This window comes from Pelophylax lessonae (assembly GCF_965119305.1).
Source record: "Pelophylax lessonae genome assembly, chromosome: 4".
NCBI classification, from domain to species: Eukaryota; Metazoa; Chordata; class Amphibia; order Anura; family Ranidae; genus Pelophylax; species Pelophylax lessonae.
This window is the reverse complement of record NC_138771.1, coordinates 669,366,656-669,393,718: the sequence shown is the minus strand read 5'-3', so window position 1 is coordinate 669,393,718 and position 27,063 is coordinate 669,366,656. Positions and strand designations below refer to the sequence as shown.

General features: G+C 43.8%; 1 protein-coding gene across 2 annotated transcripts in view; it reads left to right on the top strand.

Annotated features, from left to right (window-relative positions):
* LOC309554198 (uncharacterized protein) overlaps positions 1–27,063 on the top strand; it is a 328,195-nt gene that overhangs the window by 295,314 nt on the left and 5,818 nt on the right. For both annotated transcript variants that reach the window (XM_082255831.1, XM_082255832.1), the window contains 3 exons: positions 18,279–18,881; positions 21,459–22,049; positions 25,437–26,048. In XM_082255831.1, the coding sequence (XP_082111957.1) occupies positions 18,279–18,881; positions 21,459–22,049; positions 25,437–26,048 (1,806 nt within the window). The remainder of the gene's footprint in view (positions 1–18,278; positions 18,882–21,458; positions 22,050–25,436; positions 26,049–27,063) is intronic.

Genomic DNA, 27,063 nt, shown 5'->3' with positions numbered 1-27,063 from the left:
TCCAAGATCTGATGCAGGAAAAATCAAGTAGACCGACAGGTAAATCTCCCACTCCTGATACTCTAAAGTGTGCAGTGGCCGCTTACCTCTAACACACACAAAGAAAGCATGTGTGTAATCCGATACTGCAAAGGGCTTTGCTCCAGCGCCGCTCCACTGACCACTCTTTGATGGATGGATGGCGGGATCCTTAGACTCCGGGATGCGCCTATAATAGGACGGCTTCTCCACTCTATCCTCTTATACCCAAAGCATCGATCTCATGGGGATGTAAAAAAACAATCGCTCATGGTGCAATATCTTCAGTAAACATTAGTTTATTTAAATAAAAGAAATGCACTCACATAGACACAAAGTATTACACGCTGACACCGCTAAACAGCGGTATACAAAAAACCTCCGGTTACGGCCGTGAACACGGAGGTGACGTCACCCTGGCTCCTCCCGACGCGTTGCGTCACTAACCACGTGACTTTATCAAGGGATCTCACGTTTAACTTTTATTAGAAGATCATATATAAAAATAATTTTTATATTTTTTGTCCATCTGTACGGATACATTTTATCGATCTTCTATGAATTAGCGCCAATTTTTTAGGTTTTTTAGTATTCATTGACAGTGGGGACACTGATTAAAATTGGCTGCTTTTTCTTTCTTCCCCCTTTTTTTGCGGATTTGCACATTAATACCTGTGGTTTCATACCATCTATTTGAATCAGTTTCTCTGGGGTTATAATATCTCCTGGTAGCCCATTGGTCCTCGTTATCTATATTATCTGACCCTTCTCTCTCTGTCACCCCCCTCTTTCTCTGTCACCCCCCTTTCTCTGTCACCCCCCTTTCTCTGTCTCCCCACTCTTTCTCTGTCACCCCCTTTCTCTGTTACACCCTCTTTCTCTGTCACCCCCTCTTTCTCTGTCACCCCCCTCTCTCTGTCACACTTCTTTCTCTGTCACCCCCCTCTTTCCCTTTCACTCCCTCTCTCTCTGTCACCCCCTTTCTCTCTGTCCACCCTTTCTCTGTCACCCCCTCTTTCTCTGTCACCCCCCTCTCTCTGTCACCGTCCTCTTTCTCTGTCATTCCCCCCTCTCTCTGTCATCCCCCTCTTTCTCTGATACCCCCTCTTTCTCTGTCACCCCCCCCTCTCTGTCACCCCCCTCTCTCTGTCATCGCCCTCTCTCTCTGTCATCCCCCTCTTTCTCTGTCACCCCCCTTTCTTGGTCACCCCCTCTTTCTCTGTCACCCACTCTCTCTCTGTCACCCCCTTTCTCTGTCATCCCCCTCTCTCTCTGTCGTCCCCCTCTCTCTCTGTCACCCCCCTCTCTCTCTGTCACCCCCCTCCTTTCTCTGTCACCCCCCTCTCTCTCTGTCCCCCCCCTCTCTCTCTGTCACCCCCCCTTTCTCTCTGTCACCCCCTCCCTCTCTGTCACCCCCCTCTCTGTCTGTCACCCCACCTATCTCTGTCTGTCACTCCCCTCTCCCTCTTTCTGTCACCCCTCTCTCTCTCTGTCATCCCCATCTCGCTCTGTCTCCCCCTCTCTCTCCCCTCTCTCTCTCCCCCTATCTCTCTGTCAACCATCTCTTTCTCTCTCTCTCTCTCTGTCACCCCCCCTCTCTCTCCCCCTCTGCCAGCCCCCTCCTCTCTGTCTCTCTCTCTCTGTCAACCCCCCTATCTCTCTGTCAAACCCCCCTCTCTCTCTGTCACCTCTTTCTTTCTTGTTGTTCAGCCTGACATAATGTCTGCGCACTAGAGAGCTCTACACTGGGCCAACAAGGGACACCTCAGAAACTTTCAATTCCCTTTTATACATTTTTTTAGTTACATTTTTTACCTTTTCAGGGGGGGGGGGCACCAAAACAGCTCCTCGCCAAGGGCGCTGGAGACCCTAGGTACGCCTCTGGGGGGATCCTGCCATCATCAAGAAATGAGACAAAAAAGTTCTTATGCAACAATTCCTCAAAGACTGTGTTATACTGACACCTATTTAATAGATAAAGGGGGGATTGTTTGGCCTCCAAAACACATTGGTTTCTTGTTGTTATATGCCTGGTATTCGTGGATTAATAAATTCCTAATAGGACTCTCATCATGTGTGCTTGGCACTCCTTCTGGTTCAAATGCAACCAGACAATTGCCACCAAATCTGAGAAACCACACCAAATTTCTATATTAACAGCACAGCCATAGAATCCAACTATAAATGATTAATAGTGATGAGCCGAACAACCCCCAGTTCAGTTCGCACCAGAACACCGCGAACAGAGGAAAAGTTTGTTCGAACAAACTAACCCCTTTCAAGTCTATGGGACTCGAACCTCGAAAATCAAACGGCCTCATTTTGAATGCTTAAATGCAAGTTATTGCCCCAAAAAAGTGTGTGGGGGTCCGGGTTCTGACCTGGGGAACATGTATCAATTAAAAAAACTTTTTTAAAAACAATCGTTTTTAAAGGAGCGCTGATTTACTGATTTTAAAGAGGCTTAAAGTGAAACTATAAAAATGAAAAATTCCTTCAAATATCGTGCCTGGGGGGTCCTCTGAATGTGCCTGTAAAATAGTGCATCTCTACGATGTATGTAGCCTGCTGCAGCTATATTGACATTTCTAAAGGAAAAAATGTCATATACAAATATACATACAAATTTCAAATCGCATGTACTTGTCATACGGGAGCAGAAAAATTGGGCCTTGCTTGTTGATGGTGCCTGAACACCGTAACCCCTCACAGTTACTCTTGCTGGGTGCAGGAACGGACTCCACTGCTAAAAAATCCATACAAATATGAAATCGCATGTACTTGTCATACAGGTGCCAAAATTTGGGCCTTTGGAGTTGCTGGTGCCTGAACACCGTAACCAACCCCTCACAGTTACTCTTGCTGGGTGCAAGAATGGGACCTGCTGGTAAGAATTCCATGCAAATTTGAAATCGCATTTGCTATACAAGTGCCATAAATTGGGCCTTTGCGGTAAGTGTTGCCTGAACACTATAACCAAGGCCTCACAGTTACTGTTGCTTGGTGCAGGAATGGGATCTGCTGGTAAGAATTCCATGCAAATTTGAAATCGCATGTGTTAGATATAACCTTTTGGGGCTAAACAAAGTACAGGCAGACAGTCTGTTGTTTCACTGAACGCTGCTTTTGTTCGGAGCAGGAACTCTTCTTTATTACTTCTTGAGGCATAGACAAAACATGAACTCACAAATGTAACACTGCCATCTAGTGGTCATACAATGTAATAGGCACACAGCAATGACATACAGTGGTTGTTGCTGATTAAATACAAGCCTTGTATGCTAACACCCCCACTCAACAACTACTATCTATGTCAATGCCATTTCTGATCTAAGATCCACAAATCTGGTTCTAGCTAGTGGCTTTGTCAAAGCATCAGCAATCATTTTTTTCGACTCACAATACACAAGTACAATCACTTTCTGATCAACTAAGTCATGAATGTAATGATGTCTGACATTGATGTGCTTGGTTCTTCCATTAATTTTCTCACTTGTTGCAAGCTTAATGCAAGCCTGATTGTCCTCAAATAAGACGGTAGGTTCTGATGTTGCTTCTCCAAGATCCTTGAGTAATTGCTGTAACCACACAACTTCTTGACTGGCATAAGCTGCAGATATGTATTCAGCTTCTGTAGAGGACAATGCCACTGACATCTGTTTCTTGCTGGACCAAGATATAGGACTGTCTCCCAATTTTAAAAAGTAACCACTTGTGGATTTGCGTGTGCTGTGATCACCTGCCCAATCGGAGTCCACATATCCCACGAGGTTTAAACCACCACTTGCTGATAGTTTAAAATTTAAGTCTTTTGTCTGTTTCAGATATCTCATAACTCTTTTGATCGCATTCCAGTCTCTTTGACGTGGTTTATCAACTCTCCTGCAAAGAAGAGACATGCTGGCTGCAATGTCTGGACGTGTAGTGGTTGCAATGTAGAGAAGTGCCCCCACTGCTTGTCTGTATTGTTCATTGGATGTGAGAAGATCATCTTCTCCTTCTAACTTTGGATAGACTGTATCCATAGGTGTGCTTGCTCCTTTCCCCTTTGTCATGTTGAACTGCTGAAGAATAGATTTAATTTTTGCACTCTGATTCAACAGGAAACTTCCATCTTTCTCACGCTGGATGTCAATTCCAAGATAATATGTCACTTCACCTAGGTCTTTAGTCTCAAAGTGCTTGTTGAGTACTCCTGTTAACTTTGCAATTTCATTGTCGTTTTTGTGAGCAATGATCAGGTCATCTACATAAATTAGCAGATACATCCACTCAGTGTCTACTTGTTTAGCATATAGGCACGGATCAGCTTTGCTTCTTGTAAATCCTTCATTTAGTAGAACTTGATTAATCTTCAGGTTCCATGCTCGAGCTGATTGTTTAAGGCCATAAAGAGATTTATTCAACTTGCAGACAAGATGCTCTTGTCCCTTTTTTAAATATCCTTCTGGCTGTGACATGTAAATTTCTTCTTCAATATCACCATTAAGAAAAGCTGTCTTAATATCGTGATGTTTCACAATCATTGTACGCATGGCAGCCACTGTCATTAGTGTTCTGAAAGTACTTTGTTTAGCAACTGGAGCAAAAGTAGCATCATAGTCCTCACCAAACTTCTGTGAGTAACCTTTAGCAACCAGCCTTGACTTGTACCGACAGACTTTCCCTTCAGAGTTACATTTGGTTTTAAAAACCCATTTACATCCTATGGCATGTTTACCTTGAGGTAGCTCTGAAAGTGTTCATGTCTGGAGATCTTTGAGTGATGTCATTTCTTCATCAGTGGCTTTATACCATACTTGTTTCTCATGCATTGGCAGTTTCTGCATCTCTTTCCATGAACCTGGTTCAGTTTGAACAGCTCTGCGAGCTATGTAAGATAAACGTTCAGCTGGAAAACCTTTATTGATTCTGGTTGATTTTCTGACTGAAGGTATTTCTGGTTCAGTTTCAGGTTTTGATTCTTCTGCAGTTATTTCTATTTCTGTATCACTTTCCTTATTTTCTTGAGTGACTGATGTTGATTCTTTCTCAGTTTGAAAAGTTTGAGTCTGTTGTTCAAACTTTGAGCACACAGAACTTTCATCAATAATTACACTTCTGCTGACTGTTACTTTGTTCGTGTCTTGATGTAAAATCCTGTATCCTTTTTGAGATTCACTGTACCCCACAAGTACACCTTCTTTTGCACATGCATCCCATTTTGTACGTTTTTCTTTTGGAATGTGTACATAGGCTTTACTTCCAAAAATTCTGATGTGTCTTAAATCTGGTTTCCTTTTGTTCCACAGTTCATATGGAGTTTTTATTGTTGCTTTTCCCGGCAAACGATTTTGAAGATAACATGCAGTTGTGATAGCTTCTCCCCAGTATGTAGTTGGCATATCAGCATCAAATAGCATGCTCCTCCCACTTTCACACAGTGTGCGGTTCATTCTCTCTGCAACTCCATTTTGCTCTGGGTTATATGGAACTGTTGTCTGGAACATAATTCCATGCTTCCTGAGAATGGCTTGTGTTTTACCACTTGTATATTCTGAGCCATTATCTGTTCGTAGTACTCTGGGCATTCCGCCAAAAATATTGTTTACTTGAGCGAGATACTCTTCTAATTTCTCTGGCACTTCATCTTTATTGTAAGTAGAAATACTGTGGTATATCTGGAGTAATCATCAATGAAGGTCAGGAACTACTTTTTCTTTCCTGGAGTCATAGTTTTCATTGGACCACAAAGATCTGAATGTATTAAGTCCAGAGGTTTTTGGGATTTGCTGTTGGTCTGCTTGGGAAAAGGTGTCCTTGCCATTTTTCCTTTAATACAGCTGGTACAAATCATTATGTGATCACATGGATTAATCTTAATACCACTTGCATAGTTATTCTCAACTATTTTCTTTATTGTATCAGAATTTCTGTGCCCCAATCATCTGTGCCAAGCGTGGATGCAGTTTGAATGTTTATCCTCTTTGGCTATTTAAACCATTTCACTGCAGTTCAGCTGATACAGTTCATCTATGATTTTAGCCTTTGCAAGCAAGCAATCCCCCTTTGTTATGATACAACTGTCACCCTGAAATGTGACTACATTGCCTTGGTTAGTGAGTTTCTTTACTGACAAAAGGTTGCTTTCAAGATCTGGCACATACAGAACATTACTCATATGGATCTTTTTAGTGATATCTGGAGAGATAGGACAGTATAGAAAGCCATCTCCTATTCCCACTGATTTCATAAATTGTCCATTAGCTGTAGTTATCCCTTCTGTTTTGCTTTCATCAAGCTGAGTGAAGAAACTTCTGTCATTTGTCATGTGACTTGTAGCACCTGAGTCCCCATGCTTGCACAGAGGTGACACCATTTTTGGATCCGAATGCATACTCCTTTGTTTCTATGACATTCTTAGCTTGTTGCAATGCACTTTGTTTTTGCATTCTAGCTTTCCAGATTCTACAATCTGCTTTTAGGTGTCCTGGTTTCTTGCACACAAAGCATTCCCGCTTTTCTAGCTGCACGTTACTGTGTTTATTTTTGAATTTTGTCTTTAAAGCTGTCTCTGAACACACACTCACATTACTCATGCTTTCAGTTTTGCGCTTGTATTCATCCACAAGCTTGCCTTTAACATATTCCAGTGTCAGATCATCATCTGGACGTGCATCTAGTGCTGTGACAAGTGTCTCATAACTTTCAGGAAGTCCACTTAATAACAGCGCTGCAACATGGAAATCTTTTATCTCTTCTCCAATCCCTCTCAGTCTCTCCACCATCTCTAAGGTCTGTCTTATATAGTCCTGCATGTCCTGGTCTTTCTGTAGCTTAGTCTGATAGAGCTTTCTGATTAAATACAGTTTATTGCTGAGATTAACTCTTTCATGTGCTTTCTGTAACTCTTCCCACATGTCTTTAACAGTCTGACAGTTACATATATGTATGATTTGATCATCATCTATGCACAGGGAGATTGTGCTCTGTGCTTTCTGATCTCTGTCTAACCACTCCTCTGTGGGCTGTGCAGGTCTTGATTCATTTATACATTTCCACGTACCTTCTCTTATAAGCAGCATTTTCATCTTGAATTTCCAAGATTGGTAGTTCTGATTTGTCAGATTTGCAATGGAGAACTTTGCAGAGGGGATGGCAGTAGCCATTTCTGCTGTTTGTCTTTCTGTTGCTGTCTACTGTACTCACTTGCTTTAGCTCACTGTATCTGGCTATATCCAGGGGTAATCTGTATTATATCCTGGGCTTCTGTAACATGTCCTGGGCCCATAACCTGTTAGATATAACCTTTTGGGGCTAAACAAAGTACAGGCAGACAGTCTGTTGTTTCACTGAACGCTGCTTTTGTTCGGAGCAGGAACTCTTCTTTATTACTTCTTGAGGCATAGACAAAACATGAACTCACAAATGTAACACTGCCATCTAGTGGTCATACAATGTAATAGGCACACAGCAATGACATACAGAGGTTGTTGCTGATTAAATACAAGCCTTGTATGCTAACAGCATGTGCTACACAGGTGCCAAAAATTGGGCGTTTGGTGTTGGTGGTGCCTGAACACCGTAACCCCTCACAGTTAGCAGGGCACAGGGACAGGGCCTGCTGTTAAAAATTACATACGACATTTAAATTGTATGCACCTGTCATACAAGTGCAGAAAAATTAGGCCTTGGGGGTTGGTAGTGACCTAAACCAAAAACATTGTTGGAAGCCAGCAGAATAAAGGTAGAGGAATAGGATAGACAGCATATGCAGTCTTCAAGGGATGGCAGACCCTAGCAAATTCAATCTGTTACATCAGCATCAGGGGCCTGATAGCTCTTGTTGATCCCAGACTGGTTAATTTTGATGAAACTCAGCTGGTCAACAGAGTCTGTGGACAGATGCACTCTTTTGTCCGTCACAAAACCACCAGCAGCACTGAACGTCTGTTCAGAAAGCACGCTGGAAGCAGGACAGGCCAGTAGCTCCATTGCATATTTATCAAGTTCTGGCCAGTGGTCCATCCTCAAGACCCAGTAAGCCAGTGGATGCGCAGCTGGAAAGGTCTCCATGTCTGCTCTTGCACCTAGTAGGGATGAGCTTCGAGGTCGAGTCGAACGTAAGTTGAACATTGGCTGTTCGCTCGTTCATCGAATGACGAACAAATGGGCTTCTTCGTGGGAAGTTCGAGTTCCTGCATTATCATGGACTCTCTGACCTCTGAATTCCAATAAATAAATCGCTGGGCAGGGGAATCGATTTCATAGCTCTTTCATTGCAAGCGTGGTATTCTACCACCTACGCCACCAAGCCTAACTTTTATCTTATCCACCGTGTGTAGGGTGAGATAGGAGTGAGTTAGTTAGTTAGTTAGTTAGTTAGTTAATTAGTTAGTCAGTCAGTCAAGGAAAGTGTATTCAACCGATGTGTATTTGACAGTGGCGTGGCTGGTAGAGTATCATACCCGAAATTGAAATGATTGTGAGATCAAATCCTTTGGTCAGCGGGTGGTTTATAAGTGGAATTTTATAATTAATAATAGCCGGGAGAGAGATTTTTGCTTTCAACAGTTTGTTGAGATCAGATAGTGCAGTGTATACCACAAAGTTATATATATATATATATATATATATATATATATATTAAACAAGCAAAAAAAAACAAGCAAAAAAATTGGGGGAGCAAACCCTGAACATGTATATCTAAAGCCGGTGCAGCTATGGACCAAGCAATATGTATATTAAAAAAGAATAGCGCAACCATGCAAAAGAAATGACTATCAAATATGGAGACAATCCATAAATAAAAATGGGGATTTAGTTCCACCATATGGCCATATCGTGCTCAAGCCCACCACTGCGTCAAAGTACCCCATTATCAGTGGGTCCTACACTATCCATAAAAAAGGGGTGAATCCAGCCTCTCTTACCCTTGGAGACAATACTCCTTGCTGGGAAGGTGTGCTAATGCACTGCAGGGGACTCCTCCTATATCTACTTGATAGAGGACACCAATAGAGTACAGGTGTGTGTGGGGGATGGGATGCTCAACCGCAGAAGTCTGGTCAGACCGAATACATAATAAACAAGCAAAAAAATTGGGGGAGCAAACCCTGAACATGTATATCTAAAGCCGGTGCAGCTATGGACCAAGCAATATGTATATTAAAAAAGAATAGCGCAACCATGCAAAAGAAATGACTATCAAATATGGAGACAATCCATAAATAAAAATGTGGATTTAGTTCCACCATATGGCCATATCGTGCTCAATATATATATATACTGTATATAGGCATTTCAGTTTATATCGGTATTGCTGAAAAAAACAGCGTCAATAATATTTAATAAAAATGGCATGGGGTTCCCCCTAAAATCCATACCAGACCCTTATCTGAGCACACAGCCTGGCTGGCCAGGATGGGGGTGGGGCGAGTGAGCGCCCCCCCCCTCCTGAACCATACTAGGCCACATGCCCCCCCCCCAAAGCTCCTTGCCCCCATGTTGATGGGGACAGGGATCTCTTCCCCACAACCCTGGGCTGTGGTTGTGGGGGTCTGCAGGGGAGGAGGCTTATCGGAATCTGGAAGCCCCCTTTAACAAGGGGACCCCCAGATCCCGCCCCCCCCAATCACCAAAAAAGTGTACAAAAAAAATAATGACAAAAGCCAGTTTTGGAAAAGTCTTTTATTAAAAAAGAAAAAAAATACTGTCCCTGGATGATCAGTCACCTGTCCGATAGAAAAATAGAAAAAAATTAAAAAAGAGCCCTATAAAAGAGCTGTCAAAGTCAGATATAAGTCAGGTATTAGTTACCCAGAGAGAGCCATAGGTTAATCAGCTGGCTCGGTGGTTTACATGGTAGAATAGCGAGCTGGCAAGCAAGAAGCTGTGATTTTGAATCCCCAGGTCAGCAGGTGACTAATATTATTAATTATGGATTTTAATTAGAGAGAAATGTTAGGCAGAGAGAGACTAAAGTTAATCAGATTCCTTGGTGGCATAGCTGGTAGAATAACAGGCTAGCGACTGAGAGGCCGTGAGTTCAAATCGCTGGCCAGTGGGTGATTAATAGTCATTTGCATGTATCGTCCTGTGTGCAGCTGCTGCAGTATTGCCAAAATTGAGTTTCACCTGGTGGGCATGTCACAATTGAGGCGGCTGGTAGGCAGGCTGAATTCACCTTCAGTGACAGATAAGTGAGCACTGGCATTGAACGATCGGCAGAAATGGCCACAGACTTTTCTTGCCTGCCTCAGGAGATCTTGAAAGCCCGGGTATCTGGTTAAGAAACGCTGCACCACCAGATTTAGAACATGTGCCGAACATGGAATATGTGTCAAGTGTCCCTATCGGATGGCGAGATGGTTGGTGCCATTGTCGCATACAACCATTCCTGGCTCAAGCTTTCATGGCTTCGACCATCTCTGAGCCTGCCCCTGCTGAGCTGACAGAATCTCTGCAACTGTGTGACTCCTATCCCCTAACTAAAGCACAGCATGGCATATTTTAGCCTGACTGCTTGCGTAGCTCCTTGAATGCTTAGGGAGCACTGCTGCTGCAGAGGAGTATTGAGCAGAAGGGGACATGGAGGAGGTGGGGGAGTAGCCAGATGTGGCAGAACCTGCACCAGCTTTTTGGAGGCGTTGTGGCAAAACAAGCTGCAACACCGAACCCTGTCCTGCATCCTTCCCAGCTGTCTGCAGAGTTACCCAGTGCACCGTGAAAGAAATGTAATGTCCCTGTCCATGCCTGCTGGACCAAGACTCAGCAGTAATGTGTAGTAATGGACGAACATCAGCCGGGGTGGTTCGCGAACGTCAGCCGCAAATTTTCTCAAAGGTCCGCGAACCGTGAGTTCGCGGCGTGCCCCATTGACTTTAATGGAAGGCGAACTTTAAAAACATTTAGGTCATATTTGTAGTCACAAAAGACGTACTACCTGTGCATGAATAGTCCCAGCACATGGACACTGTCATAACAGAAGTATTGCAATTGGAAAAGGTGTCCTAAATTTTTTTTTTTTTTAACAGCAAAATTTTTTTTTTTTTTTCATAAATCAGCCAGAACTGACAGCAGCCGGTAAATACATGTCTAATACATATAGGGTCCATTCACACATTTGTAAAATGGGTCCGCATCCATTCCGCAATTTGGCGGAACCTTTACAGACCCATTGATTTTCAATTTCAGTCTGAAAAATTAGGCATTCACAGGATAAAGAAGTAAATGTCGGCCATTTCAGGCCCAAAAAATTAGCCCACATGTGTTTACCTGACAGCTAAGAACATTGTATTCTGGGGCTGAAGGTATATTAGGCATTCACAGGATACAGAAGTAAAGGTCGGCCATGAAAGGCCCCAAAAATTAGACCACATGCGTTTACCTGACAGCTAAGAACGTAGTATTTGGTGGCTGGAGGTACATTAGGCATTAACAGGATACAGAAGTAAGTGTCGGCCATTATAGGCCCCAAAAATTAGACCAAATGGGTTTACCTGACAGCTAAGAGCATAGTATTTTGGTGGCTGGAGGTACATTAGGCATTCACAGGATACAGAAGTAAGTGTCGGCCAGTATAAGCCCCAATAATTAGACCACATGGGTTTACCTGACAGCAAAGAACGTAGTATTTGGTGGCTGGAGGTACATTAGGCATTCACAGGATAAAGAAGTAAGTGTCGGCCAGTAAAGGCCCCAATAATTAGACCACATGGGTTTACCCGACAGCTAAGAACATAGTATTTGGTGGCTGGAGGTACATTAGGCATTCACAGGATACAGAAGTAAGTGTCGTCCAGTATAGGCCCCAAAAATTAGCCCACATGGGTTTACCCGACAGCTAAGAACATAGTATTTGGTGGCTGGAGGTACATTAGGCATTCACAGGATAAAGAAGTAAGTGTCGGCCAGTATAGGCCCCAATAATTAGACCACATGGGTTTACCTGACAGCTAAGAACATAGTATTTGGTGGCTGGAGGTACATTAGGCATTCACAGGATACAGAAGTAAGTGTCGGCCAGTATAGGCCCCAAAAATTAGACCACATGGGTTTACCTGACAGCTAAGAACGTAATATTTGGTGGCTGGAGGGAGGTACATTAGGCATTCACAGGATACAGAAGTAAGTGTCGGCCACTATAGGCCACAAAAATTAGACAACATGGGTTTAACTGACAGCTAAGAACATAGTATTTGGTGGCTAGAGGTACATTAGGCATTCACAGGATAAAGAAGTAAGTGTCGGCTAGTATAGGCCCCAATAAATAGACCACATGGGTTTACCTGACAGATAAGAATGTAGTATTTGGTGGCTGGAGGTACATTAGGCATTCACAGGATATAGAAGTAAGTGTCGGCCAGTATAGGCCCCAAAAATTAGCCCACATGGGTTTACCTGACAGCAAAGAAAGTTGTATTCTGTGGCTGGAGGTACATTAGGCATTCACAGAAAAAATAATTGTCGGCCGTGAAAGGCCCCAAGAATTTGACATTCAATGGACATGAAATGCCTTTAATGCCGCTGTATTTAGCAAAGACAAGGACCAGGAATTGTTGTGGGTGGATGGCGGTCTGGCGGATATTTGTGGCCGGGCATGAGGAATTTCAATGAAACATGGTCTACTGGTCACATGTGTTGAATTTCTCAGAGATCCATGCCTCATTAATTTTTATAAATGTGAGGTAGTCTACACTGTCATGAGCTAGGCGAGTGCGCTTATCGGTCACAATCCTCCCTGCTGCGCTGAATGTCCTTTCAGACAGGACACTGGACGGGGGCAAGCCAACAGTTCCATTGAAAATTGTACAAGCTCTGGCCAGAGGTCAAGCCTGCCCACCCAGTAGTCCATCACTCCTCAGAGCATCCACATTGGCCGTTAACCCGATGTAGTCGGAAAATTTGTCAGTCTAGGCGTTCCCTGATGCTGGATCCAGAGTACAGCTGTCGATGGTTCGGCTGAAAGAAGGATCTCATATCTGAAGTGACCAAGACATCTTTAAACCACCCTCTTCTTGCAGGCGCTGTTTGATTGCTACCCGCAGCTGTCTCTCTGTGACTGGAAATTTCTCTGCCAGCACACGCAAAAGCAGAATGCAGCATTTCCCACAGCAAGGCCTGGAAGTGCTGCATTCTGACCGCCCTCTGTTATTGTGGTAACATTTCCGCCATTTTTTGTTTGTACCCGGGGTCTAAGTACGTTGCCACCCAGTACTGGTCCTTGACATTTATGTTTTTTATACGGGGTCCCCCCTTAAAACACTGGAGCATGAATGCCCCCATTCGCACTAAACTGGAAGCAGTGTAGTGGACTGCTTCCAGCTCATCATCCAGGATAATGTCATCCTCGTTCTCCTCCCCCATCCATGGATAACACCAGGGATCCCAGAAAGGTTTAAGGCATGCTCTTCTTGCTCCTCCTCATCCCCCCGGCTCCTCCTCTGACTCCTGCTGTTGACTTGCATCAGATGGAGTAGCACCCCCTGGGAATTCATCCAACATTGCGACTTCCTCATCTTCCTGCTCCTGCTCCTCGACGGCTTGATCAATGACACAACGCAATGCGTGCTCCTGAAAGAAGGTGTAAGGTACGATGTCACTGATGGCACCCTGGCCGTGACTGACCAGTTTGGTGATCTCATTGAATGGCCACAAAAGTCTGCATGGATCGCGCATGAGCAACCACTGGCGAGGTGAAAAAAACCCAAGTTCCCCAGAACCTGTCCTGCCGCAGAGTTCGAACAGGTAGTCATTAACTGCACATTTCTGTTGGAGCAGCCTATCAAGCATATACAAGGTTGAGTTGCATCGCGTCGTGAAGTCACAAATAAGACGCCTGACGGGCAGGTTGTGTCGCCTCTGAATGTCAGCAAGGCGAGCCACGGCTGTGTAAGATCTTCTGAAATGGCTCGAGATTTTCCTGGCCTGCCGCAAGACGTCCTGGACCCCAGGGTATTTGCCAACGAATCGCTGCACGACCAAGTCAGAACGTGTGCCATGCATGGTGCGTGTGTTATTTTGCCCTATTTCAGCGAGCTCAACAGATTGGCAGCGTTGTCGCACACCGCTTTACCAACTGTCAAATCGAGCAGTATCAGCCATTGATCTGCCTGTGAACACAAAGCTGAAAGGAGTGCAGGACCAGTGTGGCTCTTGGCTTCCAGGCACAACAGATGCAGCACAGCATGGCAACGTCTCACCTGGCATGTGGAATAGGTTCTGGGGAAGACAAGGTAGCAGTGGAAAAGGAGTTAGCCGAGGAGTAGAGGGAGGATGGAGGAGGAGGAGGAGGAGGAGGAGGAGAAGAAGAGGCAGGCCTGCATGCAATCCAAGGCAGTACAACCAAACCTACACGGGTGCCACAGGTTACATGCTTGACGGCCATCAGAGGGTTCACCCAGTGGGCAGTAAAAGTGATATACCTTCCCTGCCCGTGTTTGCTTGACCATGTTTTTGTGGTCAGATGTATCTTGGCACCAACACTGTGTGCCAGAGATATATTCTCTTGCCACTGAACATGGCCATTCAGCTTTGGAATGCCCTTCTGCGAGAAACATTTCCTGCCTTGGACCTTCCATTGTGGTGTTCCAATGGCCACAAATTTACAAAAGGCCTCCGAGCCCACCAGTTGATATGGCAGTAGTTGGCGGGCTATCAGTTCCGACAAGCCAGCAGTCAAACGTTGGGCAAGAGGGTTATCCGGCGTCAACATTTTTTTCCGCTCCAACATTTGGGACACAGAAGCCTGCCTTTTTCCAGAACAACGTGACGACGGCATGATGGAAGGTGGAGTGGAGGACGATTGGGAGGAGAGAGGAGAAGGAGAAGAGGCTGGAAGGTGAGAGCCTGGAGTGTGCCTTTGTGGGTTCTGACGGTGTTGCTCCCACTGGGCTCGGTGATGGGAGCTCAGGTGCCTTCTTAAGGTGGTCGTCCCTAGGTGAGTGTTGGGCTTACCGCGACTTATGCTTTGACTGCAAAGGCTGCAGATGGCAACACTGTTGTCAGCAACGGACACATTAAAAAAAGCCTACACTGCAGAGCCACGTGCCGGCGTCCTGGGAGCTCCAGAAGTGACTGTACATGGTTGATGGCTCGGTCCTGATACATTTGCAGTCTGCTTTGTACCTCTTGTGCAATGCAAGTTCTGCCTGCCTCTCCTCCCTATCTGCCGGTCCGTCTCTCCCTCTGAACTCCTCTCCTCTTCCTCTCTTGTGGGCACCCTCATGATGTACATAGACACGTCATCATCCACGTCACCTTCCCCACCACTAACATTCGAGATCTCGGAGTAGGCAGCAACAGCGGGGACCAACCTCCTTGGGCTGATCTGGGTACTGTCATCAGACTGCTGAGTGGCAGCTGTTGCTACCTCCTCTTCCTGATCCGATGCCAACAATGGCTGCGCGTCGCAAATGTCTTGTGATGGATCGGAAAATAATTCCAGTGACTCAAGCGGAGGGTATGTGGTGGTGGTGTTGGTGGTGTTTGTGGTGGTGTCTTTGGGGGTGCACACAGCAGAGAGTGAAGAGGGTGCAGATAGAGAGAATGAGGAGGGTGCAGAAGAGGAAGGCTGAGTGACCCACTCAACCAAGTCTGGTGCGTCCTTTGACGTAATCGAACGCACCTTCTGAAACTTCACACTTTGGCTCCGGCCTACTGCACCTGCCCTACCCCTACCACCCGTAAGTGTCTGCCTCTTCCTCTGCCTGTCATGTTTTTAAATTACCCTGTGACAAAAGTCTCTAGAGAATCGCAGTATATCTGGAAAAAGGTATATAACACCCCGCTTCAATCTGTGGTATTGGAGGGGCCACATGTTTATCACACCAGTTCTACAAATAATTGGCCAGTAACTGTTGTCACTGTGTGTAGCACATTTAACACAGCAAAAGAGGCCACATTTTGCAGGACTAAAAATACAATCTTATAAAAGTATACTGTTAAATAACACCCCACTTTAATATGTGGTATTGGGGGCTGCTGGTTTATCACACCAGTTGTTCAAAAAATTGGCCAGTGAGTTTGGCACTGTGTGTATCAGACTTAACGCAGCAAAAGAGGCAGTATTGTTGCAGGACACAAATACACTTAGGAAAGTATACTCAGATAACACCCCACTTTAATATGTGGTATTGGGGGGCCACTGGTCTATCACACCAGTTGTTCAAAAAAATTGGCCAGGGAGTTTGGCACTGTGTGTAGCAGAGTTAACACAGCAAAAGAGGCAATATTGTTGCAGGACACCAATACACTTGTAAAAGTATACTCAGATAACACCCCGCTTCAATCTGTGGTATTGGGGGACCACATTTTATCACATCAGTTCTACAAATAATTGGCCAGTAACTGTTGTTACTATGTGCAGCACAGTTAACGCAGCAAAAAAGGCCACATTTTTGCTGAACTAAAATACACTCTTAGAAAAGTATACTGTTAAATAACACCCCACTTCAATATGTGGTATTGGGGGGCCACTGGTTTATCACACCAGTTGTCGAAAAATTGACCAGTGAGTTTGGCACTGTGTGTATCAGACTTAACGCAGCAAAGGAGGCAAAATTGTTGCAGAACACAAATACACTTAGGAAAGTATACTCAGATAACACCCCACTTTAATATGTGGTATTGGGGGGCCACTGGTCTATCACACCAGTTGTTCAAAAAAATTGTCCAGGGAGTTTGGCACTGTGTGTAGCAGAGTTAACACAGCAAAAGAGGCAATATTGTTGCAGGACACAAATAAACTTGTAAAAGTATACTCAGATAACACCCCACTTCAATATGTGGTATTGGGGGGCCACTGGTCTATCACACCAGTTATAATACATTAAAAGTGCTTTAGTCACTGTTTGTAGTATTGCTGCAAGCGCGGCGCGTGTGCAGTGCATTATGGGAAAAAGTAATTTCCCGCGAAGAAGCACATTTGATCGATCAAATTAGCGATGTTCAAGTCGAACTTACCTTCGACTCAAACTCAAAGCTCATCTCTAATTATTAACACGGTGGTATATGGTCCCCCAAAGATTAGCTAAATTCACCCCTGTGCTATCTGCTCTGAGAAATGTTTCCTTGACTGCTAAATACCTGGGACCCTCTTGCATATCTGGTAGGACTGCCTTAAAATTAGGAATTTTTGGAAGGGAGTCTACCTGATAATTATATATGTATACCTTGCTAGGCAAGGGTATGCTCAAGTCACCAAAAGAGGCATTGCTGAACCTAAAATGACTGAACTATACTACTAGACAGTTTTGCCTCTTGACATTTTTGTTTACGGCAGACAGAAAGACATTGGCCAGAGCATGGTGGTCTTCCACACCAACAATCACTCAGATGAAACAGAAAATGACGTGGTACATGACCCAAGAAAAAATGGCTGTGGTACTGAATGACGGGACTCGTTTGGATATACTTGGTCTTCATGGATAGAGTTCCATCTTCCTGCGGTCTTTGACAGGTCCTTGATATTCCTGTAGAGAAATGGTACTCTTGGTCTCGCCTTTGCATGCTGGACCTCTTTCCTGGTGTTTTGATATGTTAAAATCAATAAAAACGTATGGTTAAAAAAAGAAAAACTCTTTAGAGTTAACCTCTTCGCGCCGGCGCCTCCCAGCCCTTAAAGAGGTTTATGATGCTGGGGCTTATGACCACCTTGATTTGCTGCCACGACGGTCACTCCCGATCGCTGCTTGCTTTAGGTTAGACGCCGGTAACTGTGGCGGGATCACGCAGCGTGCTCTCAGCACAGCTCTTATGACAGCAATTTACGCAAATATGGAACACCAAGGACCAGGCGCCGAGAGGCCGCATGTTTACATGCGGCCAACGCCAAGGGGTTAGAGCCACTTTAATGGATGTGGAGCCAATTTATATACCAGATAGTGTTAGCATTGCTATACTTTACAAATGGGGTCTTTAAATAAAAATTTGGAGGAATGTTTGGAGATAATAATAATAATACTTATTATTATTATAAGTATTATTATTATTATTGCATTTATTTATTAATTATTAATAGTAGTAATATATTAAATGAGGAGATGGAAAATATAAGCTACTAAAATACATTTGTTTTCTTGTCGTATACCATACTGGATCTGAAAATGAAATCTCTATACACAAAATAAAAATGAATATAACAATCTTCTGAGATATATGAGTGTAACTAACTATTTTTATGTTGGATTCTATCATCTATAAATAAATGCTGAGTTTATTGTTCTGCATCCAAGCTTTGATAAGTATCAGTAATGAGTTTTGTCTGTTTTCTTCCCTAGACTTGGAGGGTAAAATGTTCGTCTTCCCCAAAGAAACCAACACAGCTCATGTTGTTCTAAAACCTAAAATTACAAGACCATTGCAGGAAGTCAGCGTCTGCCTACGTACCTACAGTGAACTTTCACGCCAGAATTCTCTCTTCTCTTTAGCTACTCCAACATTGAGAAATACTTTTCTAATCAGGTTCCAGGCTCCAACCACCTACACTGTAATCATAAACCATGGAAGCTGTGTTTTTTTCAAGAAAGACTCCAAGCATTCGGACTGGAGCCATACCTGTGTGACCTGGGACTCGAAAACTGGGGTAGTCCAGTTTTGGTTGAATGGAAAGATCTCTGGCACAGACTATATACAGATACCGTTTCCTATTGCAGTTAAAAGCAGCATTATTCTGGGACAGGGACAAGGTTCTTTTGGTGGAGGGTTTGATGCTTCTCAGTCATTGGTCGGTGAAATAAGTGATGTCCACATGTGGGATTATGTCCTGACTCCAGAAGACATCCAGAAGGCCATATTTGGTGACCACCATGGAAATGTCATTAATTGGAAGGCTCTAGTCTATGAAATGAAGGGGGAAGTTCTTCTTCAGCCTATAGATTTGCGTAAGTCTGTCATCTCATCTATATACACTTTTATTATTAGGATCCTCCACTAGTTCCGCAACAGCTGGAGGGCCGTAGTTTGAGGATCCCTGTTATAGGGGAACTTGCAACCATTAGCATACTAATTAAATGCACTGATATCATTATTAAAGCTAATTTACAGGAATGTAGGCATTTTGTAAACATTGAAGGCACGCTATAAGTTAAGTCCAATTGGATGCATTTCCCCTCCTGAAGAGAAGCACACAGAGCAGCAATGCCCACCCCTCCCTTCTGTGGCCCATTCAGAGAAGCCTTTATATTTTGCAAATGAGTTTACATTATAAAAAGGCTTCTGTGATTGGGCAGAAAGAGGGGAGGGGCAGGTATAACAGATGTACAGACATCCACTTTTATTAAATTTATGAACAGAACATTTAGAAAAAAAGTCATACCCCTCATTGGCTCTCTTGGAAGATGAATGGGCAGATGCACAATAGTTTCTGAATCTGAACCAAATATTTAGAAAGAAAATAAAATGGAATATACTGATCTCTCAGGAATACAGTTGTGCTCATAGGTTTATATACAGTGGCAGAATTTATGATTTCTTGCCATTTTTCACAGAATATGACTCATAACACAAAAACTTTTATTTCACTCATGGTTAGTATTTGTCTGAAGCCATTTATTATCAATCAACTGCGTTTACTCTTTTTTAAATCATAATGACAACAGAAACTACCCAAATGACCCTGATCAAAAGTTTACACACCCCAGTTCTTAATACCGTGTATTGCCCCCTTTAACATCAATGACAGCTTGAAGTCTTTTTTGGTATTTGCAGATGAGGCTCTTTATCCTCTCAGATGGTAAAGCTGCCCATTCTTCCTGGCAAAAAGCCTCCAGTTCCTGTAAATTCTTGGGCTGTCTTGCATGAACGGCATGCTTCAGATCTCCCCAGAGTGGCTCAATGATATTGAGGTCAGGAGACTTAGATGGTCACTCCAGAACCTTCACTTTATTCTGACAGGTCAACTTGGCCTTGTGTTTACGATCAGTGTCATGTTGGAATGTCCAAGTATGTCCCATGGGCAGCTTCCGGGCTGATGAATGCAAATTTTCCTGCAGTATTTTTTTTTATAACATACTGCATTCATCTTGCCATCAATTCTGACCAAATTTCCTGTGCCTTTGTAGCTCACACATCCCCAAAACATCAGCGATCCACCTCCGTGTTTCACAGTAGGAATGGTGTACCTTTCATCATAGGCCTTGTTGACTCCTCTCCAAATTTAGCATTTATGGTTGTGGCCAAAAAGCTAAATTTTGGTCTCATCGCTCCAAACGACTTTGTGGCAGAAGGTCTGAGGTTTGCCTCTGTGCTGTTTGGCGTATTGTAAGCAGGATACTTTGTGGCATTTGCGTAGTAATGGCTTTTTTTCTGGTGACTCAACCATGCAGCCCATCTTTCTTCAAGTGCCTCCTTATTGTGCATCTTGAAACAGCCACACCACATGTTTTCAGAGAGTTCTGTATTTATCCTGAAGTTATTTGTGGGTTTTTCTTTGCATCCCGAACAATTTTCCTGGCAGTTGTGGCTGAAATTTTAGTTGGTCTTCCTGACCGTGGTTTGCTTTCACCAGAACTCCTCATTTTCCACTTCTTGATTAGAGTTTGAACACTGCTGATTGGCATTCTCAATTCCTTGGATATCTTTTTATATCCCTTCCTGTTTTATACAGTTCAAACACCTTTTCCTGCAGATCCTTTGACAATTATTTTGCTTTCCCTATGACTCAGAATCCAGAAACGTCAGTGCAGCACTGGATGAAAGATGCAAAGGTCTGTCAGGAGTCCAGAAACTCATTGACCTTTTATACACACACACTAATTACAAGCAAACAGATCACAGGTGAGGATGGTTACCTTTAATAGCCATTCAAACCCCTTTGTGTCAACTTGTGTGCATGTTATCAGGCCAAAATCACCAGGGTGTGTAAACTTTTGATCAGGGTCATTTGAGTAGTTTCTGTTGTCATTATGATTGAAAAAGAGTAAACACAGTTGATTGATAATAAACGGCTTCAGCCAAACACTAAGGCCCCGTTCACATTGCCGCGATCCGACTTGGGGGGGGGGACCTCCGAGGTTGCGGTGCGAGCAGCGCGCCGCGACCTCGGAGCGGCCGCCACGGACTTCATAACATTGAAGTCTATGGCGGTCGCCTCCGGGTCGCCCCAAAGAAGCTCCGGACCCTTTTTCTAAGTCGGAGCGACTTGTGTCGCTCCTATTAGAACGGGTCCGCAGCTTCCCTATGGAAGGCGACCTATGGCGACCAGGTCGCCTCAGTGTGAACGGGGACTAAATATGAGTGAAAGAAAAGTTTTTGTTTTATCATTCATATTCTTGGAAAAATGGCCAAGAAATCATAAATTCGCCCAGGGTATGTAAAATTACGAGCACAACTGTATATGAGAATATCCAATTGTTTTTTATTTTAGATTTTAGCATCTATAAATACATTCTGAGTTTATTGTTAATCATCTAAAGCTTTGATATGAAGAATTAATGATCTTTGTCTATCTTTTTTCTTAGACATGGAGGGCAAAGTCTTCATCTTCCCCCATGATGAAGTCAGACTGAGTGCATCTCATGTCGCTCTAAGACCTACAATCACAAGGCCATTGCAGAATGTCAGTGTCTGTCTACGCTCTTATTCGGATCTTTCACGCTCCTATACGCTCTTCTCTCTTGCTACTCCAGGGGGGAAAAATGCCTTTCTAATTAACATACAGCCTCCAGACACTTGTTCTGTATATATTAACCAGGAAGTCATTAGTTTCCAGACAGACTCAGAGTCTTTGAGACACACCTGTGTGACCTGGGACTCCGACACTGGAGTGGTCCAACTTTGGGCCAATGGGAAACTCTATCCGGAAGGAGTCTCTATGAAAGGGTCTTCTATTGCAGCTGAAACAAGCATTGTTCTGGGACAGGAAAAAGACTCTTTTAATGCTTCTCAGTCATTGGTTGGCCTAATAGGTGATGTCCACATGTGGGATTATGTCCTGACTCCAGAAGACATCAAGAAGGTCATCTCTGGTGACCTCCATGGAAATGTCATTAACTGGTTATCTCTACAATATGAAATCGAAGGGAATGTTCTTCTACAGCCTAAACACCAACGTAAGTCTGTCATCCGTCTATACACAGCTTTTTAATTAATAAGATTCCTCAACTGTCAGTATATAATTACATTAAAATTGATGATATATTTCTCATGGTCATGAATAATGAGAAGTGATGATGACAATTATAAGTGAAATATCATCCAACAAGGAACCAACCTTCTCATGGAGTAACTAGAAGAATGGAAAATTGTGAATGAGATTCCTAATCATAAAAAAACTTTTTTTGTGATATCATAATCAGTTTACAATCTTTCTTTTACAGTCAACACAGTATACTGAACCATAACTAGGGATGAGGTTCAGGATCCTCGCTGCCTTCAGTTTTCCAGATTCAAAGCTTGAAACTCAAAGCTCCAAAACACTCAACAGCCAAAGCCTAAGGGTGCCTGTGTACATATGAGTCCTCAGGGGACTACACAGCTCCATCTGCTGATCATAGGTGCAATGCTTTACAGGCTCCCAATAAAAAAATACCAAATACAGTTTTTTTTTAAATGCAAAGGTGAACGTATCCTTTGAAATGTTGGGAAAACATTTGGAAGTATAATTTATCCTCTTTATTGGTGAATTGAGATGGTAGAAAATGTAAGCTTGTAAGAGAGCTGGATTGGACAGTGGTTTCCACCAAGCTGGACCAGGTGCTGCTTCTTCCCCAGGTAGGATACACACATACAGTACTTGTCTTTTTGGAGATACCACCATATTGAGTTACTCACTCAGCTAGCCTGATTCCAGCTTTCTCACATATTCTTGGAAGGAGAACACAGGCGCCACACTAAGTGCAGTATATCAGGATAAATGTTTAATAGACCAACAAAAAGGTACTCACAAATGATTGTATAAAACCAGCATGACAGTATCATGAAGGGGAATGATGATCCCAGTGTCCGAATTCAGGATGGCACAAGCGGTCTCAGAGCGCTGGGTTATATCGAGTAGAAGATCGGTACTTCCCATCTACAGGGGACACAGCACTAGCCGTCCTGACGTCACTTCCGGGATACGTACTGGTGCCAGCAACGCGTTGTCGGAGCATGCGCTCCTTCTTCAGGCCGATCTGCCGGCGCCAGTACGTATCCCGGAAGTGACGTCAGGACGGCTAGTGCTGTGTCCCCTGTAGATGGGAAGTACCGATCTTCTACTCGATACAACCCAGCGCTCTGAGACCGCTTGTGCCATCCTGAATTCGGACACTGGGATCATCATTCCCCTTCATGATACTGTCATGCTGGTTTTATACAATCGTTTGTGAGTACCTTTTTGTTGGTCTATTAAACATTTATCCTGATATACTGCACTTAGTGTGGCGCCTGTGTTCTCCTTCCAGTTCGTCACAAGCCCCTTCTACTTGTTTCCAGAGCAGCCTGCGGAGTGTGGTGTATGGAGATATATGTACATGGACTTTATATATGGACTTTTCAATATAGATATCATTAGGCTACTGTTCATATTGGAATAGCATATGTCTGTATTGGAGCTTGCGGAAGTTTTTGGACACCTATCTTCCCCTGTTGTGCGCCAGGTTCACCCCCTTTTTTTCCAGCTCACATATTCTTGGCCTGAGAATACCCAGAATAAAGAATGTTTGGTCCAGATGCTTTCTAATGCTTTACTGTATGAGTATTGGCACACACAACAATATATCTTTCTCATGACACACAGTATCAGTGCAGAACATTCAGTACCATAACACAGTACCAAGTTTCCAGGCCATCTTCCCAGTTCTCTTTAGTGAGTCCCCCAAAGGTGGCTTCTCACACAAGGTGTCTCTCTGTCACAATCAGGCGTCAAGCTCAGAAACCAGTAGCTATAACAGTAGAGAAGTTCACACCAGCACTAACTGGTCCAAAGACCGGTCTACATTAGAGCTCCTGATGGTTGGGTTTTGCTGTGTGTTAGTGCCAGGTCATGGTCCTCTGGATCCCCCCACCAGGAAGTGAGCAAGCTGGGTTCTGAAAACAGATATAGTAAGTAGGGATCAAGCAGACGTGTAGTCAGTAAACAGGCCAAAGGTCGATAACAAGTGATTGCAGGTTGAGATCAAGTTTCAGCATAGTCAAGGAACATGCCTGCCAAGGAGTCTGTGATAGTGAGCACTTGTAGATCACCAGCTCAGGATTCCCAAGGGTGCGGAGTCTAAGCTCCAGCCTGATTCTTCCCCAGAACCCCTGATGGTGGGGATGGACTTGCAGCAAGCTGGAACCAGGTCACAGCCCCCAGGTAGGCCCAGCTGAGGATGCCTGAGACCACTGGTGTGTGCAGAGTACAGGCTGCAGGTGAAAGAAAATCCAGGAGACAAGCCGAGGTCAGGGTGGGTAGTGAGCAAACACAGACGGTAAACATAGCCTGGGTCGGTACACGGGTAATCAGATACAGTAGCTAAGAGGTATGCAAACAGGAGCTCAGAGAACTGTGAGGTTGCTCAGGTAGTGAGGGTTACACTGAGCATTTCTTATATAGACAAGCCAACTAGGAGGCAGGCCAGGAAGTGATGGAAGGGACAGGAAATAAAAGCCCACAGAATAGCTGACGACGCCCATAGGTGAGCACAGCCAAGCCACATATGTGAAAGAAAGCAGGGTTGAAAAACACTGCAGCAAGGAGGTAAGAGTATGCAATCAAAACCGAAGGCTAACTTGTGACAATGCCAAAGGTTGGTAACAAATAGTAAGGAAGAAAGGATAGCTGCAGGTATGCAAAGGGGCAAGATATTGGGTGGAGAGAACACAATAATCTGGCAAACAGGAAGTGCAGAGACAGAACTTAAATGGTAAATTCAAGGGAGGAGCAAAGAGTTTAAGGTTCACCGGAAACAAGATACAAGACAATGTTGTCCAGGGGATCATCCAGGGAGCTGTCTAGTATCTCAGGTGGAACAGCAAGAAGAGCTACAGCCAATCAATGCAGAGCTTCCAGGTTCAGATCTGAAACCTGACTCCCTCAGTCCCAGGTCCTGATGCCTACAAAAACCAAGCTTTCCCGCTTCTCCACTGTGAGTCCATAACTACTCCTGGCAGTCCAGCCCTGCAGAGGGCTCTCTCCTCCACTCAGGTACACAGACCACAGGTCTACGTGATGTTGGTCAAGGGTGACTTGTTCCCATACCTGAACTACAAGACCCCACTGATAGCTGGTATTAAAAGGGCACTGACTTCACCCACTACATTGCCAGAGCAGTGGCAACAAATAAACACGCGGTTCAGGTTCTACAAACTACATATTTATACACAAAGAAAAATAAATATAATTACCTTGCTAAGATTTATCAGTGTATCTTTTTTATTTTAGATTCTAGCATTCATAAATAATGTCTGACTTTTTTGTTCTGGACCCAAAGCTTTTACAAGTATCAGTAATGAGTTTTGTCTGTTTTCTTCCCTAGACTTGGAGGGTAAAATGTTCGTCTTCCCCAAAGAAACCAACACATCTCATGTCATTCTAAAACCTACAATTACAAGACGATTGCTGGAAGTCAGCGTCTGCCTACGTTCCTACAGTGAGCTTTCCCGCCCCTATTCTTTGTTCTCTATGGCTACTCCAAGATACCCCGATGCCTTTCACATTTACTTAGAGCCTCCAAACACCTATAAGGTATTCATAAATAATGCAATGGCTGCTTTTACACCAAACCAGAAGCATTTTTACTGGAGGCACATCTGTGTGACCAAGAACTCCAGCTATCCAGGGGTCTCTCTTTGGCTCAATGGAAAGCTCTCCTCCGAAAGGGGTTACATGACACAATATTATGGTGAAGCTTATATCGAGGCTGAAAGCAATATTGTTCTGGGACAGGACCAAGATTCTTATGGTGGAGGGTTTGAGGCTAAGCAGTCATTGGTTGGTGAAATAAGTGACGTACACATGTGGAATTATGTCCTGACTCCAGAAGACATTCAGAAGGTAATCTCTGGTGATCTCCATGGAAATGTCATTAATTGGAAGTCCTTGAGCTGTGACATCAAAGGGGAAGTTCTCATCAAGCCCAAACCTCAACGTAAGTCTTTGATCTTACTATATATACCTGATTAATTAATAAGATCCTCCAACTTTTAGTACAGAATTACAATGGAGAAGATTGTATGTGCCATGCACATCAGCAATGGGAGGTGTCAATGACAATTTTAAGTAAAAGATTATCAAAAATTGTAGGATTGTGGCTTCAAAAACTGAGGTCCACATTGAGTTCATTATCTCGTGTGTCAATCAGAATTATTATGTGCAGGTCAAAACTTTTCCTTTCCTGAGTATTTGTAATAAGGCTGAAGGTTTCTAATCTTCATGCATTCATTTTTACCTTCAGTGTGCAGCTCTACCCCCCCCCCCCCTATACTCTCCTGAGCCCGATCCCGATAAAGCAATATCCATGATAGTAGAAGCTCTCCCGGTTCTCTCCCTCTTCATTGGCAGAGACACAGCAGCAGGAGCCTTTGGCTTCTGCTGCAGTCAATCCCAGCCAGTGAGGAGGGAATGGGAGGCAGGGCTGAGCCACGCTCTGTATGTCTAATGGACACATAGAGGCGGGCTCAGGAGCGAGTATGCACGAGTGCACCTAGAGCAAGCAGCTTGCTCTGGAGGCACTCAGCAGGAAGGAGGTGTCAGGAGCAACAACAATGGACCCAAGAAGAGGAAGATCAGGGCTGCTTTGTGCAAAACCATTGCACAGAGCAGGTAAGTATAACATGTTTATGATTGAAAAAAAATCTGAACCTTTACCAACCCTTTAAGAATCAAAACCTTTGTGTCTTTCATAGAAGGGTCTGGTTGCGAGAAATTATGTTCCACTGGTGTGTAGAAATTTTTGAAATGTTCTTCTGTTGTGTGTCTGTGTAAATTCATTCTTTCCTTTGGAATTCCTGTCCTGTTTCACCAGTAGAACATTCTCAGTTGCAGTTGTACTGAATGAGGTACAGCACATTACTGGAGGTAAAGTTTATTTTACCTAAATGTACTTTTATTGAAAAGTTATCACATGTTGTAACAAGACATAGAGCAATATACCCATAGAAACA